Below are 19004 nucleotides of genomic sequence, written 5' to 3'. Positions count from 1 at the left end.
GGCTAAAGCTAGGTTTGGACACATTGATGGAAGATCACATCACATTGTTTGAACGTCAAGCAAAACAGTAAGTGACTATCCCTTAGTTTATTGCTGCTTTAGACAACTAACTTGGTCAATGGAAATTCTCAGAGATGGATGAAATCTGCAGACTATGTTAAGACAGCAGGTAGTGGCTCACTTCATACGCACTGGCCATTACTTGACAGCCAAGACAAGTTCTGTTTATATCGTTGGACAAAGGAAGCAATCTATAAGATGAGGATTTTATAGCATCGAGGTATTAGCAGGTTCGTAATACTCATCATCTTTTAATTTGATTTGGAGAATTAATAAATTTGTGTGGTATTCAGAAATAAAGATGACATCTCTGATTCTCATGGGTTTGTTAGTTGGAACAAACAGGTAGCTTGCTCCCTCTAGTTTGTGGTTCCAAATTGCAGGTATTAATACTATACTTTCTTACCTTTTGGTAAAGAATAATGACTTTGATTTAAAAATATACAAAAAAATAGAAAATAAATTATCTTTTTTCACTCTGATTTTCGTGATTTAAAACTAAATATCAAAGTTTTTACCAAATAATTTTCAAGTAAATAGTCTTTAATCAAATTCTTTTTCTTTTGTTACTAAGTGTTAAATTTAAATACGTTGAAAACAAACCGGACCTAGCATCCCGTCCCTTTGTGTTCCGTCAGTTTGGTGTGAAAGTTCAACATGTTTTCACGTATTGTAAATTTAACGTTTAGAAAATTTTAATGTTTTTTATAAATATTATTTAATGTAAATTGTTTTGATTTTTAGTAAAGAATTATTATTTAGATATACTAAAAATTATCATTATATAAAATGTTATATAAAATCTAAGTGATAAATTTAAATACACTTTACACAAATCCAACATAACTTGCTCCGTCGTTTGGTGTAGTAAAGTTCAAACTATTGAAGGAAAACGTAGTAGTCCTCCAATAAAATATGTTTCTGAGATTTTTATACCCGAAGCAGAAAATGACCAAAAAATTTTAGAATTGTTGCTAAGAAATTGAGAATTTTTTTAGCAAATCTAAAATTTTCTTTAATTATATATATTATTAAAATGATATAATATCGAGTAATTTTATGTTTATATAATATCCAGTAAAATAGGTTTATAAGGTTTCTATACCCAAAGCAAAAAATGAGCAAATTTTTTTAGAACAGTTGCTAAGAAATTGAGAACTTTTTAGCAAATCTATGTTTTTGAATTAAATATATATATTATTAAAATGTATAATATCGAGTAATTTTCTGAGGTTTTTATACCCAAAGCAAAAAAATGACCAAAATTTTTTAGAACCGTTGCTAAGAAATTGAGAAATTTTTAGCAAATCTATATTTTTCAATTAAGTATATATATTACTAAAATGATATAATATCGATTAATTTTATGTTTATCTTTTTTTTTCCTATGACTACTTTTTCTTTTCTATAATTATTTTTATAAGTTCAGCATACTTTTTGTTAATAACTAATATAACCAATTACAACAAAAGGACGCACTTTTCGGTATTGTGTCTGAAGCTGTTTTACAGGTAAACCTGATCAGATCACTTTATATTCCCCTAATTACAATGTTGAAATTCTGTTCTACAATTTAAGCATATCATTGATGGTTTGAAGCACCTAAAAAGTATTGAGATCTGATGCTTTCTCTTCTTGGTTTCATACAGACTGTTACTTCAGATGGAATCAAAGAAACCACAGCAAACATGTGAGAACGGTATCACCAAAGCATTTTTGAATGTCAAAAATGTTGACACCTTGAGTTGTTTGTCTTTTTGAAAGATAAGTACATACTTGATCATGTGGTTTACCCTGGCTAACATTCTCTGTTTCAGTGATTCTCTGTGTTGAAACAATAAAGATACAATATCAAGAAACACAAATACAAGGGTGGAGTTATTAAATACTAGTGTTTGCAAGCTTCAGACTCATATTATTGTTAAAGAAACAAAACAGATGAAAGTGAAATGGTAGAGATGACTCTTCTTCATACTGCTATTATGTCTCGTCTTCTGATGATTCGTTCCCTTCCATTATGTCTGCAGCAGCTTCCCACTCCTCATGACCTCTATCTCCTGATGGTTCCATAAGTTTCCACACTTCCATTATATTTCCACCTTGCTTTTCCTTGAGTTTGAGCAGTGCATCTATCCACTTCTCTCGACCTCTACCAGTTAAAAACAAACCTAACAATCTAAGGGCCAAAGGAAGAAAGCTTGCGAGATGGACAGCGCGAACTGCAAGCTGTTCAAAATCAGAAGGTGGATATGGCTGCTTGAAAGCATAGTAAGAGAAGAGTTGAAGAGCTTCATCATATCTTAAGGATCTGACTTCATACACATGCTTCACCCCGGCATCAACAAGCAAATCCTTGTTCTCGCTGATAAGAATGACTCTGCTGCCTGGAGCAAACCAGTTAGCGTATTCAATGATCCACTTCCCTTGTTCGATGCTGTTCACATCATCAGCGACAAGGAGAAATTTCCGGTGTTTACGCCTTGCTTCGGTAATTTCATGCGCATTGGAATCTGAACTTATTATTACGGTTGGATCTTCTTCCCCTTCAAACTTAAGAATCTTGTTTTCAATTTTTTCAACATTATCTAGGAAGACACATGTCTGAAATTTGACAAAGATCTCGGCGTATATGTACCTTGCAAGTGTTGTCTTCCCAACACCAACACTACCACAAATGCCAATGGTACGAACCTCTTTGTTAACTTGTAAATCCAACAAGTCATAAACCACTTTCATGTGACGCTCCATTGCAACAAGGCCATCTAAACCGTTTGATATGGAGTAGAGAGAGACAAGAGATATGTCATGAGCAATTTTGTTGAACCACTCTAACAAGCCCATACCTGCAAGATTTTGAGAAAACTGATACTCCGCAGCAATGTTGGTCAATTTGGCAAGTGCAGTTCTCCAACTTGGTGCCTTCTCCGGATACTGTCCGCAGATTTCATCCGCATTAAAAGAGTTATCCGTAAGAAAAATGGGTATGACTATGAGTGAACCTCTTTGTTGGAATTCGAGTATTACTATGAGCTCTTCTAGGAACCCGATGGAACAAGGTTTCGTCCCAGACGTCATAACGACCGCGACTTTCGCCTCTTCCAAAGCCTTGACTGTCCGTTGACTAATTGGTCCCAACTTCGTCTCCAAGCATCTGTAAGATAAAAAGGTTTTAAGGCCATGTGTAATCAAAATGTTTTGAAAATATCCATGTCCAGTATGACAGCAGAAACTCAGGAAGACATCCACGACCTTTCCAAGAAACAAAAAAGAAGATGAAGATGAAGAAGAAGACATTTGGTAGTGTTCCTAACAACAAAGAAGAAAAACTGATATACTAACAACTAAAAGCTACACATGTGGAACAGCTTTACAACTTAAAAAAAAAGACACTAGTAGGTAGTACTAGTGTGAAACAAACAAGTCAAAAAGAGACAAAAACTTTACTTAGCAATACTTAAAATAAACAAAACGGTGATTGATCATCAAGTTTTTAAATAAATTTATATCTAAATGACAGCATAAAAAGTGGTATTTGGTTCTTGTTTTTTCCCTAAATAAACAAAGATTCACCTGCTCCAAGACACGATCCACTTGCTTGATAAATAAAAATTTCTGAAATACATGAAGCAAGCGATAATGGAAAGAGACTTGATCGCAGCTTCTTCTGTATCGTTGTCTTCATGTGTCATCCCCATCAGGTGCTCTCCAATCCAATGTGAAGTGAGTTCAAAAGTCTCAATTCTACTGTAGCCATTTCCATAAACTTCTTACAGATTCAGTTTCAATGCGAATGAGTTTAAACAAGTCTTGCTTTTTTTTTTTTGGACCTTTAGAAATCCTTTGATATGTTGAAACAGAGAATCGAAGCTTAAAGAAAAGATCTTTAGCCACTTCTAGACCAAGTTTTTCCGACATGGCTTCCTCATCTGCATCTCGTACATCTGACTATGACGTCTTCCTCAGTTTCCGTGGTGAAGACACTCGACATTCTATCGTGAGCCATTTGTACGCAGCACTTGCTAGTAGAGGAATTGTTACCTTCAAAGACGACAAAAGGCTTGAGTTAGGCGATCACATTTCTGAAGAACTCCACAGAGCCATTGAAGGTTCAAATTTTGTTGTCGTGGTTCTCTCAGAGAACTACCCTTCTTCCAGGTGGTGCTTAATGGAGCTCCAAATGATAATGAAGCATCAGGTGGAGGGAAGAATTGGTGTCTTTCCAGTCTTCTATAGAGTAGATCCCTCTGCCGTGAGACATCAGCAAGGAAGTTTCGATCTAGAAGGGTACGAACGTGATCCACAAATGGCAGATAAGGTTCCCAAGTGGAGAGAATCTCTAAAAATGATAGCTGACCTATCTGGTGTGGCATCTGGACAGTGGTATGTTTTTTTCCTCACAGGAACCTGAAATTTATTATGCATAACCAGCTTTGGAAAAAGTTCATTATACTTGTGTTTTTTTCCGAGTTCAGCATTGATGAGGCAACTATGGTTCGGAAAATTGTCGAAGATATTTCAAGGCGCAAGGCGATGATGCATAAGATAGACTTCAGAAATATTGTTGGGGTGGATACTCACATGGAAGGTCTCACGTCTCTCTTGGACATGGACTCCAATAATGATGAGGTTCGTATGATTGGAATCTGGGGAATGGGAGGCATTGGCAAAACAGCCATCGCCAAGTGTCTCTATGACCAGCTCTCATCTCATTTTACAACCAGGTATTTCACAGAAGACATTAAGGGTATTTATAAAGACCTTGATCTACTGCATTTGCAAAACAAACTTCTCTACAATACCCTTGGTGATGATATAACGCCGTGGAGCGTGGAAGCTGGACGTGAGGTCATAGCAACAAGACTTGGGAACCACAAGGTTCTTCTTGTGCTTGATGGTGTGGATAATTTGGTGCAGATCCATGCTCTGGCAAAAGAGACAAGATGGTTTGGTTGTGGTAGCCGAATAATCATAACCACCCGAGACAGGGGCATGCTCAATAGCTGTGGAGTAAAAGCCATCTATGGGGTTCAGTGTTTGGACGATATGGATTCCCTGCAGATGTTTAAACAGATAGCTTTCGAAGGAGGCAGTCCTTCTGCTGAATTTGATGATCTCTCAATCCGAGCAGCTCAGCTTGCCCATGGGCTTCCTTCTGCAATTCAAGCTTATGCCTTATTTCTCCGTGGAAGGGCCAACTCTCCTGAGGAATGGGAAGAAGCAGTATGTGGACTTGAAAGTACTCCTGACGAGAATATAATGGAAATCTTAAAAATTAGCTACGAGGGATTAGCAAAACCACATCAGAATGCTTTTCTTCATGTTGCATGTCTCTTTAATGGAGACACTTACAGGCGTGTCACTTCACTACTTGTTCTTAGCAGACGTGAAAGTAACTTGTGGATGAGAGTTTTAGCAGAGAAATCACTCATAAATATAACAAGTAATGGATTTGTAATCCTGCATAAGCTGGTTGAACAAATGGGAAGGGAAATTATGCTTGACAGTGGAAAATTCATCGGGGATCCTGAGAAAATTCATGATGCACTAGATTACCGAGAAGTACGTATCTACTTAATCTTTGATATATCGTCTTGGCATCCTGCAACTTAATCTCTTAATGTATTTATGTTTCTGTTTACGCCAGCTCACTTAAATAGTTTCTATCACCAGGGAATAGGCCAGACTGAAAGTATCTCCCTACACACATGTGAAATGAAATGTCCATTTTCGATGGAGACCGGTGTATTTGGCAAAATGTATAAACTTAGATTTGTCAAGGTCTACAAGCATGTTGACGACAGAGAATCGAGACTGCAGGTGATTCCTGACGATGTTTACCCTTCCATGAATTGTACCCTACTCCACTGGGATGCATTTCCATTGCGCACATTGCCACTCATGTTTAATAAATATGGTCTTGTGGAACTCATTCTGCGTCACAGCAACCTCGAAACACTATGGAGTGGAGTACTGGTAACCTTGCCTATGATTTTGACCATGTATTACTGTTTTTGCTATGAAATGTGCAAAATCCAACTATTCTTTGTTGTACGTTCTTCAGAAGTTCAGTAATTTGAAGAAACTAGATGTGACGGGATCTAAGAATCTCAAACAACTTCCAGACCTTTCATGTTCCGAGATGCTTGACGAGTTGATGATAGAACAATGCAAGAGACTAAAAGGAATTCCAGAGTCAATTGGAGAAAAGTCTAGCCTAAGCAGCCTTAATCTATCATACTATGGCGGGCCTAGGAGTCCCCTGGGTGTTGTAATAGGGAATGTGTCTCATACACAACATATTACACTGGAGTTCCCAACTGCAAGAGTGGAAATGCAACTAAAGAATATATTGATCACAGGAGACATAAAATTTCGTGTTTTTGCCGATTGTGAAGGATATGCGGAATACTTCTCCTTTAGATCTGAGCAAAAGATCCATGGTACAAAGACAGTAAGTGTCCACCAAGCTCCTCGGATCATCTCCGATTTCAAAAATTCTACTTCACTCAATATCAGGAGGTTCAGCTACAGAGAGAACAGTCGACCTGTCACCTTTCAGAGTTTTCCACATATACCTGGCCTGGAAGATCTAAAACTAGTCAACTTAAACATCCAAAAGCTGTCAGATGCGATTGGTCACTTTGAATTCTTAGAGAAACTGGACTTCAGCGGAAATGATTTTGAGAGCTTACCAGAAGATATGAATAGACTTTCCCGGTTGAAAACTCTCTGTCTTCGAAACTGTAGCAAACTCAAGGAATTGCCAGAGCTAACTCAGGTGCAGTCACTCACTCTTTCCAACTGTAGGAGCCTCAGATCATTGGTGAAACGCTATGATGCAAGTCAAGATCCGGGCATATACTGTTTGCTTGAGCTTTGCCTTGACAACTGCAAGAATGTGAAGTCGTTGTCAGATCAGCTTAGTCACTTCCCGAAGTTGACATTTTTAGATCTGAGCAGCCATGACTTTAAGACACTGCCATCAAGCATCAGAGATCTTACATCACTGGTAACTATCTGCCTCAATAACTGCAAGAAACTCAAATCACTAGAAGAACTTCCACTGAGCCTTCAGTTTCTCGATACAGAGGGTTGTGATTCTCTTGACGCTGATGCTTTAGAACATTTTAAAGGGAGACTAAACAAAGAGGTGAATATTCTGGTCTCGACCCATCTCTCTACTATGGTTTATTTAGTCTATACATCACCTTCCTTCTCTTTCAGGTACCATCACGGCCGGATATTGCCTGTTTCCAAGAAACTGAGATGCTGAGTTACGAACAGGATCACGAAGGCAGTAAGAGTCGTCTCCCCAAGTTCCTATGCTGCTCACATTTCTAGTTATTCCTACAGGCTCCTCTTTATGATTGTTCTTTTCAAATTTCTCCCGTGGGAACAGCTACGTTTATGAGGTTGTAAAATATCTTTATGAAGACTAAAGAGATTTTTCACCATATAGCTAGATATGTCTGATAAGACCTCGTAGAGGTGTTTATAAACACAATGTAACACAAGAAGTTCTAAAAAAACAAAGTTTTCAGGTATTAGTTGCATTAGCTTCACTCAAGATTTATCAGACATGTCTTCAAACTATGTTATTCATAAGAGCAGTCTACTTCAGACATCTACTCTACCATCACTTTCAACCATTCCACATCTATTTCTGACAAGTCGAGATTTTTCTGATAACAAGCAAGCAAACTATCAAGAATGAAAAAGACATAAGAGAGTTGAAAGCAAATTACCTCCTTCAGAGTCAATGGTAAAGTAGCGGATCAGTGAGAGAGTGACAATGCTATCAACGTCTTGATTCCTGCATTAGTTTCTATATTTGTTTGAGTAATAAGTAAAACTTGCAAAAAAACACAGATGCATAACTAAAAGCCAATTTTTTTCTATTTCTGATTTCTCACTACACAAATACACACACACACACACAAACACACATCCTTGTTCCTAATTTTTCTATGTACTTACGAATCAGTCTTAAAGCCATTGTAACCATATCTAACTGTTCACATGGTTGTATTAGAATGAACCTAAACCCTAAATCCAAATTTCCAATTACGACTCAAAAGAGTAAAAAAAAAGGAAAAAATCGAAACCCGTCTCTCTGATCTTGACCCAATTCAAAGGAACCTTCTAATAGCAAACACAAATTTTTGACCGGAGAAAGAAGGAAACGGGAAACAAAAACGAACGAAGCCAACAAGACGCAAAACCTACGAACCTTAGACGATCATCCAATTCCACCATTACCGCCGGAGATCGGATTCCTAGACTCCGATGAAACAGTGGCAGAGACTGTAGCAGTTACGCCGTATAAACGGAGAGATTGGAGACGAAGGCCAGAAGGAGAGATTTGTAGCCGTTAAATCTTTTGAGATCGGAGACGAGTAAACGGCACGATTCGATTTTAAACCCAAAAAAAAACAAATACGAACCAAATCCTAATTTTCTGGAACCGGATTAGATAATACCAAAATTTACTCGGTTATATCCGGTTCAGATTTTATCCGGAACCGGATTAGCTTCGTGTTCTTCTTTTTCTTGTTTCGATAGCTGTAGGCGAAACCATCGGAGAAATCAGTGTAAATTCTCCGAGCAATGTGCTCATCCCTCAGGCACCTGCTTCTGTGTTTGTTGATTCAAGGAGTTACCTTTGTCGTGATAAAGGTACTTATTTAATGGGTTATCTTGATTTTTTGCGGTAATTGTTTGAAAATTTCAGGTTGAATAGATTGGTGGGTGTCGTTTAAAGTTTCAATTTTTCGGGATAAAAATCGAGTCTTTTATATGTAAATAATGAGTCTGCAGAAGAAATTAAGTTAATTTAGTGGTAATGAAAGTGGGTATTTAATTGAGTCTGCAGAAGAAATTAAGCTAAGTCTAGTGTTTGAGTCTTTTTTTTGGTGTACACGTTATGGTGATAAAAGCTGCTGAGTTTTGGACAGCTAATGATTCTGCAGAAGAAACTGAGTTAATTGGTAAATTCATTATGCAAGTGAGCTTCTTGAGTTATAGTGAACTTATGTAGTGTTTTTTTTTACTATAATAGCGGTTGGCAGATCATAAAGATTCATACGCTTTTCCCTTGCAGCAGGTGATTTTGCTTCCGGGCTGTTGTTGTTTTGTTTATTAATCCAAAGTCTGCTTCTTGTTTTGTTGGCATACACTACACATTATGATGATAAAGCTGGTTAGGTTGGACAGGGCTTTTGGAATTGTCCATGAGAGAGAGGTAAGAAGTAGCTCTATGTGGCTGCATAACCATTCTCTGCGTGTGTGTGTGTTTGTGTTACGTAAGTAGAGCTAAGCATATGTGGTCCGTTTGGGAAACACCATTTATATGTTATAATAAGCTGAATTGTCTCATACTTGTTTATTGTTATTCGTTAAATAGTCTTTAGCAGCACATGAACTTACACTTTTGATGTCTTTATTGTATCAAGATTGATGCATGAGGTATATATACCAGATTTTTTCAACCTATAGTAACAACAACTGCCAAACAAGAAACCTTAGGCTCTTTTTTGTTTATCAGAACATAAACTTACTAGGCTGTACATATATTAATGTGGCATGTTAGGACCCTGAGTTTGATTTTCATTTGACAGATAAGGACATCGTTGAAGAAGTCATGAACACTGTAACGATAACTCGTCTTGATCATGTGGGTTACCGTGGCTAAGCTCTGATTTTTCGACAGTGGCTTTGTCTTTTCTTTTCTCATCACAGGTATATAACTTTCTCTTGTTTCCAACCCTGTTTCAGTGATTTTCTGTGCTGAAAATTAATAATCATTGCATAATTATTAAATGGAACAACATAAGCATTACAGTTTCAGGAAACATGAGAAAAAGTGGGGGGTTTTTGGGAGACAAATGTTTGCAAGCTTCACACTCAAATTATCGTCACCAATACAAAGAAAGAGGAAAGGGAACTGGTGCAGGTGACTCTTCACACTGTCATTATTGTTTGTCTTGCGATAATTCCTTTCCTTCCATAATGTCTGCAGCAACTTCCTTCTCCTCTTGACCTTTATCTTGTGATGATTCTTTCCTTTCTATTATGTCTGCAGCAGCTTCCCACTCCTCGTGACCTTTATCTTCTAATGATTCCTTCCTTTCCATCAAGTCTGCAGCAGCTTCCCACTCCTCTTGAACTTTATTTCCTGGTGGTTCCATAAGTTTCCAGACTTCCATTATTTTTCCACCTTGCTTTGCCTTGAGTTTGAGCAGTGCAGCTACCCACTCCTCTCGACCTCTACCAGTTAAAAACGACCCTAACAGTCTAAGGCCCAAAGGAAGAAAGCCTGCAAGATGGACAGCACGAACTGCAAGCTGTTCAAAATCAGAAGGTGGATATGGCTGCTTGAAAGCAAAATGAGAGAAGAGTTGAAGAGCTTCATCATATCTTAAAGATCTGACTTCATACACATGCTTCACTCCGGCGTCAACAAGCAAATTCTTGTTTTGGCTAATAAGAATGACTCTGCTTCCTGGAGCAAACCAGTTAGCGTATTCAATGACCCACTTCCCCTGTTCTATGTTATTCACATCATCAGCGATAAGGAGGACTTTCCGGTGTTTACTCCTTGCTTCGGTAATTTCAAGCACAACTTGACCTGAACTTATTATTATTGTTGGATCTTCTTCCCCTTCAAACTTTAGAATCTTGTCTTTCATGTTTTCGACATTTTCTAGATAAACATATGTCTGAAAATTAACTGAGATCTTTGCACAAATGTGTTTTGCCAGTGTTGTTTTCCCAGCACCTGCACTACCCCAAATGCCAATGGTACGAACTTCTTTGCTAACCTGTGAATCCAACAAGTCATAAACCACTTTCATGTGACGATCCATTGCAACAAGGTCATTCAAACCGTTTGATGTAGATTTGAGCAAGAGAAGAAAAATGTCATGAGCAATTTGCTTGAGCCAATCTGATTGTCCCATGCCGACAAGATTCCGAGAAAATGGATATTCGTCAACAATGTTGGTCAATTTGGTAAGTGCAGTTTTCCAACTTGGCGCCTTCTCCGGATACTGTTGGCAGATTTCTTCCACATTAAAAGAGTATGCGTTGAGAAAGATGGGTATGACCGTGATTGAACCCTTCTCGTAAAATTTAAGTATTAATATTAGCTCTTCCAGGAACCCAAAGGAACAAGGTTTCGTCTCAGACGTCATCACAACCGCGACTTTCGACTCTTCCAAAGCCTCGAGTGTCTGTTGATCAATTGGTCCATATCTTGTCTCCCAGCACCAGTTGGATTTAAAAGTTTTTATGCCATATTGAAACAAAATCTCTTGAAAGTACCCCTGGCTAGTCTTGCAGCAGAAACTCAGGAAGACATCCACCTTTCTTCCAGATAACGACGAAGAAGAGGACATTGGTTTGGTTCAAAGTTCCAACAATGTCAAAATGCTTCACGTTTGTCTTGCGGCAGGACAGATAAAACTCGCAGACATTTTTTCTTCATAAATGAGACCCAAGTAAGTCACCAACGACTTTTGTAAAGTTCATCGAGCATGCTTATTCCTTGGCCACATAAATAAGTGAGATATATATTTGTATAAATTATTTTAATATAAAATTTATGTAAATTTCAGCAATAGTCGTCTCATAAAAAAAAAAGTCTACAACAAGTCTTTGATAAGGCAGAAAAGAAAACCCTGAGAGCTAAGGTTTTTGAAAATGGCTTCCCCATCTGCTTCTGGTGTAACAAAATCAAGATATGATGTCTTCCTCAGTTTCCGTGGGGAAGACACTCGCCGTTCTATTGTCAGCCATTTGTACGCAGCACTTGTTAGCAGAGGAATCATTACCTTCAAAGATGACAACAGGCTTGAGATAGGCGATCACATTTCTGATGAACTCTACAGAGCCATTGAAGGTTCAGATTTTGCTGTCGTTGTGCTTTCTGAGAACTACGCTACTTCCAGGTGGTGCTTGATGGAGCTCCAACTGATAATGGAGCTTCAGATGAAGGGAAGACTTGGTGTCTTTCCTGTCTTCAGTGGTGTAGAACCCTTTACCGTGAGGCATCAGCTAGGAAGTTTCGATTTGAAAAAGTACCAACATACAGAAGACGCCGATAAGGTTCCCAAGTGGAGAGAAGTTCTTAAACTGATCGCTGAGCTTTCAGGTGTAGAATCTGGACTCTGGTAAGCTTCTTTTCTTTTTTTTTCTTTTCTTACAGAGACCTAAATTTTTTTGACAGAATCAGCTTTGGAGAAAGTTGATTGTATTTTTGTTCATTTTTAATTTTAGCATCGATGAGGCAACTATGGTTGGGAAAATTGCCGAAGATATTTCAAGGCGCAAGACATTGATGCATAGCATAGACTTTAGAAACATTGTTGGGTTGGATACTCACATGGAAGGTCTCATGCCTCTCTTGGACATGGAGGACTCCAATAATGATGAGGTACGTATGATTGGAATCTGGGGAATGGGAGGCATTGGCAAAACAGCCATCGCAAAGTGTCTTTATGCCAAGCTCAAATTTCAGTTTGAAGCTAGTTATTTCACAGGAGACATCAAGGGTATTAATAGAGACCTTGATCTACAACATTTACAAAAGGAACTTCTCTACAGTACCCTTGGTGAGAATATTAAGCCGTGGAGCGTGGAAGCTGGAAGGGTAGAAATTAAGGCGAGACTTGAGGGCAAAAATGTTCTTCTTGTGCTTGATGGTGTGGATAAAGTGGCCCAAATCCATGCTCTGGCAAAAGAGACAAGGTGGTTTGGACGTGGGAGCCGTATTGTCATAACCACCCGAGACAAAGGATTGCTCAATAGTTGTGGAGTAAAAGCCATTTATGAGGTTAAGTGTTTAGACGATGAGGATTCCCTGTTGATGTTTAAACAGATTGCTTTTGAAGGAGGCATTCCTCCTTCTGTTGATTTTGAGCAACTATCAATCCGAGCAGCTCAGCTTGCTCATGGCCTTCCTTCTGCCCTTCAAGCCTATGCTTTATTTCTCCGTGGAAGGGCCAATTCTCATGAGGAATGGGAGGAAGCAGTATGTGGACTTGAAAGTACTCCTGACGAGGATATAATGGAAATCTTGAAAATTAGCTACAAGGGCTTAGCAGAAAGACATCAGAATGCTTTCCTTCATGTTGCATGTCTCTTTAATGGTGACACTTTCCAGCGTGTAGCTTCCCTTCTTGATGGTTCCAGACCTGAGAGTAACCTGGGGATAAGAGTTTTAGCAGAAAAATCTCTCATCAATATAACTAATGGATATGTAATCTTGCATAAGTTGGTTGAACAAATGGGAAAGAAAGTAATGCTTGACAGTGGAAAATTCCTCGACGATCCTGAGAGAATTCATAATGCCCTGGATTACCAAGCAGTAAGTATCTACTAAATCTTTTGATATATTCGTCTTGTCATCGTTCACCTTGTCCTGCTGAGTCCTTAAATAGTTTCTATCACCAGGGAACGGGACAAACTGAATGCTTCTCCCTACACACATGTGAAATGACCTGTTCATTTTCTATGAAGACTAGTGTTTTCAACCATATGCGTGGTCTTAAGTTTTTCAAGGTCTACAAGCATGTTGGTGACAGAGAATCAAGGCTGCAGGTCATTCTAGACGATGGTCACCATAACATACCTTATGCCCTAAGGTTACTCCACTGGGATGCATTTCCATTAAGCACCTTGCCTCTCATACAAGAGGCTTATTTTCTTGTTGAACTCAATCTACGTCACAGCAATCTAGAAACATTGTGGACTGGAACACAGGTAATATTGCCTATGATTTTGACTGTGTTATGTTACTGTTTTTTTATATAGCAAGCAAATTGTGAATTCCAACTATTCTTTGTTGTACTTCCCCAGGTTTTTCAAAATTTGAAGAAACTAGATGTGTCGGGATCTAAGAATCTCAAAGAACTTCCAGTTCTTTCATATATCCAGAATCTTGATGAGTTGATACTAGAACAATGCTTGAGACTGAAAGGAATTCCAAAGTCCATTGGAAAAAGATCAACCCTAGGCAGGTTTAATCTATCATACTACGGTGGGCCGAAGAGTCCAATAGGTGTCGTTATACGGAAAGTGTCTGAGACGCAGTGCATTACACTGGAGTTCCCAACGGCAAAACTGGACATGGAACTTATGAATATATCGATTGTGGGAGACATAAAATTTCATTTTTCTGCAGGTTGTGAAGGATATGCTGAATACTTTTCCTTTAGTTCTGAGAAAAACATCCATGGTACAAGGAAAGTAAGTGTCCGCCAAGATCCTCGGCTCATCTCTGAGTTCAACAAATCTACATCGCTCAATATCAGGAGGTTCAGCTACAAAGAGAACAGTCGGCCAGTCACCTTCAACAGTTTTCCATATATACCTGGTTTGGAAGAACTACAACTAGTCAACTTAAATATCCAAAAATTGTCAGATGGGATTGGTCACTTTGAATTCTTAGAGAAACTGGACTTCAGTGGAAATGATTTTGAGAAGTTACCCGAAGATATGAATAGACTTTCCCGGTTAAAAACTCTCTGTCTTCGAAACTGCAGAAATCTCAAGGAATTGCCAGAGCTAACTCAGGTGCAGTCACTCATTCTTTCCAACTGTAGAAACCTCAGGTTGTTGGTGAGACTCTCTGATGCAATACAGGATCCGGGGATGTATTGCTTGCTTGAGCTTTCCCTTGACAACTGCAAGAATGTGAAGTCATTGTCAGATCAGCTTAGTCATTTCACCAAGTTGACATTTTTAGATCTCAGCAGCCATGATTTTAAGACACTGCCATCAAGCATCAGCGATCTTACCTCATTGGTAACTCTCTGCCTCAATAACTGCAAGAAACTCAAATCACTGGAGGAACTTCCACAGAGCCTTCAGTTTCTCGATGCACAGGGTTGTGATTCTCTTGAAGCTGATGTTTTAGAGCATTTGAAAAGGAGACTAAACGGAGAGGTGAATATTCTGCTCTTGACCCACCTCTTACTGTCGTGTTATTTACAGTCTTTATCATCTTCCTTCTTTTTTAGGTACAAGCACAGCCGCGTAGTGCCTGCTTTCAAGAAACTGAGATGCCGAGTTTCGAACGAGATCACCAATCCACAAAGAGTCGCCTACCTAAGTTCCTACGCTTTTCATATTTCTAGTGATTCCTTCATGTCATGCTTAGGATTGTTCTTTTCAAATCGACCCCCGTGTGAACATCTACGTTTATGATTGTGGTCAAGCTTTTTTGGTAGCTTCGGTTGATTGCGTTTCGTTTAAAGTTTCAATTTTTCTGGACAAAATCGAGTCTTTTATATGTAAATTGTAAATAATGAGTCTACAGAAGAAATTATTAGTTAAGTCTAGTGTTTGAGTCTTTTCTGATGTACAGGTTATGGTGGTGATAACGCTGAGAGAGAGAGGTAAGAAGTAACTCGACATTTGGAGCTTTGAGACGAAATAAAAATGCAACATTTGATCTCTACTTAACCTCTAAAGTCTAAACTATCATTCTGAAATGTAGATATAACCCCATATCTTTCAGTTTCGAGCGCATAATTGTATCTAAATGGTGAAGTGTGAACAGAATGGGTCACAAAGAATCTAACTTTGGGAAAAGGCAAAAAGAAAAGGTAACCAAACAATTGAAATAAACAGCCTATAACTACTCTTCAAACTTCAAAGTCTTAAAGATTGTGTCTTTCTCATCATTCATAACACAACACACATAAAAATACACAAAAAAATACATACACTACCTATCACATACATAGACCTATCTGTAGTCTTAGCAACTAAGAATACAATTATTAATGGTAGCTTGTTTTACTCACTCTTCTTATGTTATCATGATTTCATTACTTTACTTTATTCCCATGCAATAAAAAACAAAAAGATAAATTTCCAGTTATAAAAGTGTCAAGCTTTGAGCCTAGTGTAACCTGAACTAGAAACTAGATATTGGATTCATTATACAATGTCAGAAAGCTATATCTAACATCTGAGCTTGCTTGACCACATACTCATATGTTTTTGTCTAAACCAGAAGTCCAGAACAATGTTATATGGTTTTGTCTCTAGAACTATTCGAACCAGAGATCTCTTAACTTTTGTTGAGATCTTGATATAAAACATTTCTATCATTGGATAAACAAAGATGCTAAATTGGAGAAAATGTCTGTCAAAGTCATTTGAAGAAATAATACAACAAATTCAATTCCCATAAACAAAGGGAAATAAAAACATAAAAGCAAAAAGTATAAACTTTATGAACATTCATAAAGCTGATAACGACAGTATTGTTATTGGTTAAAAAAACTTTGTTTTTGCATAAATAAAGCTAACATACATAATAATTGCATCAAACATGAATGAAATATTTAATTAAGCCTTTCTTTTGAGCATGCTCATCTATTATACATATTACATATGACCTTTTAGATTCATGAAACTTTGACCAAGATCACTATCTTCATAGTTCATATCACTAATATTGTGTCACCATATAATGTGATTAACTTCTCTCTAATTTTGCTTAGAGGTTTAGTATCTTACTCTAACGTTTAATTTTGCCATTGTACTTTGTATGAAACTCTTATAGATATATATATTTATGGAGAGGAAGAGTACAACTTACATTTCATTAAAGAAATTTGTTTTTATATGGGTGATATCAAAATATATCTTAAACTTCATATTTTTTTTTCTTGTAATAAAAAAATATAGGATTAAAAATTAGCTAAATTTATTAATATACTAGAAGTAGACCCGCGCGATGCGCGAGATAAATTTGATATTATATTTATAATAATTTTAGTATAATTATTTGGAAATCAATTTAATTGAAGCAATTAAGTAATTTTCTTCATTTTTATGCACTATCTAATAGAATATTTATTTGATATTTCCAAATTTAATATAAAACTAAGAGTATATGTTTCATGATTATTTTGTATTATGCAGATTGGTATCTACTGCATAAATTATTTAAAATACATTATAAATGATATTTTTTTTTACAAAAAGAAAACAAAAAGTGAAATAATTTTTTTAATTTGTATTCAACAAATTCCATCATCAATTAAAATAAGCATTAGAATACTTTTTTATTTACTACAGTAGGATACTAAGAGTAAGATTTATACTCTTAGATCACTATAAACAATTATTTGAACTTGTAATCTATAAAAATCTATTTTAGGTTTGTCCCGGTGTCATATATTTTTTTTTTTTCAAAAATATCATTACTTATGAAATGTTGATTACTTTTTTCTTCGGTCTCTCAAAAAATCATATCTTCTAATATTTCATATAGGATAATATTATAGAATGACACATTAATATTTCAATTTTTTTTTGTCAACAACCTTATATTAATCCAGAGCATCAAAATAGTTTTTTTTACAGTTGAGCTTTTATAAAAGAATATTTTAATTGTTTTCTAAAACTCATACAAAAAAAAACACAAAGCTCTTTTTTTATATAATAATTGAGATAGAGAAAATTGAGATAGAGGATAAGAGAATGAGGGAATGATAACTGAGAAAATGATACTTTGACAATACTAACTCGTGAAAGATTGCATTCATAAAACCAATTTGCGTTTGTAAAAAATACACATTAATTTTACATTTTATATTTTGATGGACCAACCGTAAAAGATTACATTAATAAAAATATCAATCATAATCCGCTCTACCATATAATTGTCAGTATCGCAAACCAACCTGTGTATTCTTATATATATATATATATATTAAATTTATCAGATTAGGTCAAAAGAAAATTATTAGATTTAAAAACCTTTTCTATAAAACCTTTTTGAGAAGCTATCATAAGAAACAATAGAGATGGGTGATATTTTTATATATTTTTTGCTAATGAAATTATATTCGATTAAAATTTAAGGAAAGTAAATAAAAATTGCTTTGGTCCATTTAACATATGCAATTATGGGAATCAATTATAATTTATTGTGTGCTGAAAAATTCAATGTAAAATATAGTTAATGCAAATTTATATTATTTCAGTTTTTATATTAAATTGTGAGTTTAATGTATATGACTAATTGTGTTTTGTGGTTAATTGTTTTTTCAGTTTTATATTAAATTGTGAATTAAATATATATAATATATATGTGATAATACATAATATTTTTTTTTAAGTTAGATGCCAAGTGAACCAGTAAGAAGAGCGTAAAACTTTATTTATATATATATATATATATATATGATTTGTGAATAATATGATAATTATTTTTGATTAAATTTCATGATATTATATTCTATTAGATTGTGTTTCCTCTCTCAACTGTTTAATAATAGTAAATTAAATAAATTTTGTTTTCTAAATTAAATTATAGTAAATTAAATAATAGAATATTTTTTGGTTAAATAGTTACTTTATCTAAATATTTTAGATGTACTAATTTATTATACTGAAAAACAATCAAACTTTCTCTAATTTCATTATTTACCAAAGATTTCACCTAAAATAAAGAGAAAAAAATTCTCTTTAATTTTTTTTTATAAACTTATTTCTCAAAAATTATAAAAATATGTTATAAATAATCTATTACCCATATTAATAACTTTAGGAAAAAATACATTAAAAGGAGGAGGAATTTTTTGTGATTTTTGAACTTTAAACTAACTACTCCATTTTATGTTTAGTTTATATGATATTTAATTTAAATAGAAACTAAAATTAGGGAAAATATTTTTTTGCAACAATGACACTTTTTTAAAAAGCAAACAATACATATCTTATAACTTACAACACAATATCACAAATGAAATAATTTTTAAATGTTAAATTAGAATTAATAAAAATAACACATGTCAAGAATATAGAGTGCCAAATATCGCTTTGTGAGGCAAAGTTAGAACAAACCTTGTCTTATTATATAAGATATATGAAAATCTTTAATAAAATATAGGTAAAAATCAAAAGGGTCAGTTTTAAATCCA

General features: G+C 35.7%; 4 protein-coding genes across 7 annotated transcripts; 2 read left to right on the top strand and 2 right to left on the bottom strand.

Annotated features, from left to right (window-relative positions):
• Positions 1-1869: 1869 nt before the first annotated feature.
• On the bottom strand, positions 1870-8447 carry LOC111829651 (disease resistance protein CHL1-like). Of its 3 annotated transcripts, XM_023779396.1 has the most exons (3): positions 8291-8447; positions 7806-7873; positions 1870-3211 (listed from the first exon to the last, which is right to left on the bottom strand). In XM_023779396.1, exon 3 carries the CDS (start codon positions 3133-3135, stop codon positions 2041-2043), a length of 1095 nt encoding a protein of 364 aa, XP_023635164.1. In that variant the 5' UTR covers positions 3136-3211; positions 7806-7873; positions 8291-8447; the 3' UTR covers positions 1870-2040. The 3 variants fall into 3 exon arrangements, with proteins under 3 accessions (XP_023635164.1, XP_023635163.1, XP_023635162.1); XM_023779395.1 differs by lacking the exons at positions 7806-7873; positions 8291-8447 and having other exon boundaries at positions 1870-2991; positions 3085-3468; XM_023779394.1 differs by lacking the exons at positions 7806-7873; positions 8291-8447 and having other exon boundaries at positions 1870-3468.
• Positions 3606-7653, top strand: LOC17878830 (disease resistance-like protein DSC2). 2 transcript variants are annotated; one of them, XM_023779392.1, is made up of 5 exons: positions 3606-4440; positions 4533-5619; positions 5731-6033; positions 6122-7210; positions 7285-7653. In XM_023779392.1, the coding sequence occupies exons 1-5, from the start codon at positions 3974-3976 to the stop codon at positions 7399-7401; spliced, it is 3063 nt and encodes a 1020-aa protein (XP_023635160.1). In that variant the 5' UTR covers positions 3606-3973; the 3' UTR covers positions 7402-7653. The 2 variants fall into 2 exon arrangements, with proteins under 2 accessions (XP_023635160.1, XP_006282439.1); XM_006282377.2 differs by having other exon boundaries at positions 6122-7653.
• Positions 8448-10031: 1584 nt separating the features above from the next.
• LOC111829649 (disease resistance protein CHL1-like) lies at positions 10032-11478 on the bottom strand. Its single transcript, XM_023779393.1, has one exon. It carries the CDS (start codon positions 11454-11456, stop codon positions 10032-10034), a length of 1425 nt encoding a protein of 474 aa, XP_023635161.1. The 5' UTR covers positions 11457-11478.
• Positions 11477-15518, top strand: LOC17878651 (disease resistance protein TAO1). Its single transcript, XM_023779391.1, has 6 exons — positions 11477-11558; positions 11676-12230; positions 12337-13426; positions 13513-13821; positions 13918-15006; positions 15081-15518. Exons 2-6 carry the CDS (start codon positions 11761-11763, stop codon positions 15195-15197), a joined length of 3075 nt encoding a protein of 1024 aa, XP_023635159.1. The 5' UTR covers positions 11477-11558; positions 11676-11760; the 3' UTR covers positions 15198-15518.
• Positions 15519-19004: the final 3486 nt, after the last annotated feature.

Source organism: Capsella rubella, unplaced genomic scaffold, assembly GCF_000375325.1.
Source record: "Capsella rubella cultivar Monte Gargano unplaced genomic scaffold, Caprub1_0 scaffold_7, whole genome shotgun sequence".
NCBI classification, from domain to species: Eukaryota; Viridiplantae; Streptophyta; class Magnoliopsida; order Brassicales; family Brassicaceae; genus Capsella; species Capsella rubella.
This window is presented reverse-complemented; position numbering and strand designations above follow the sequence as displayed.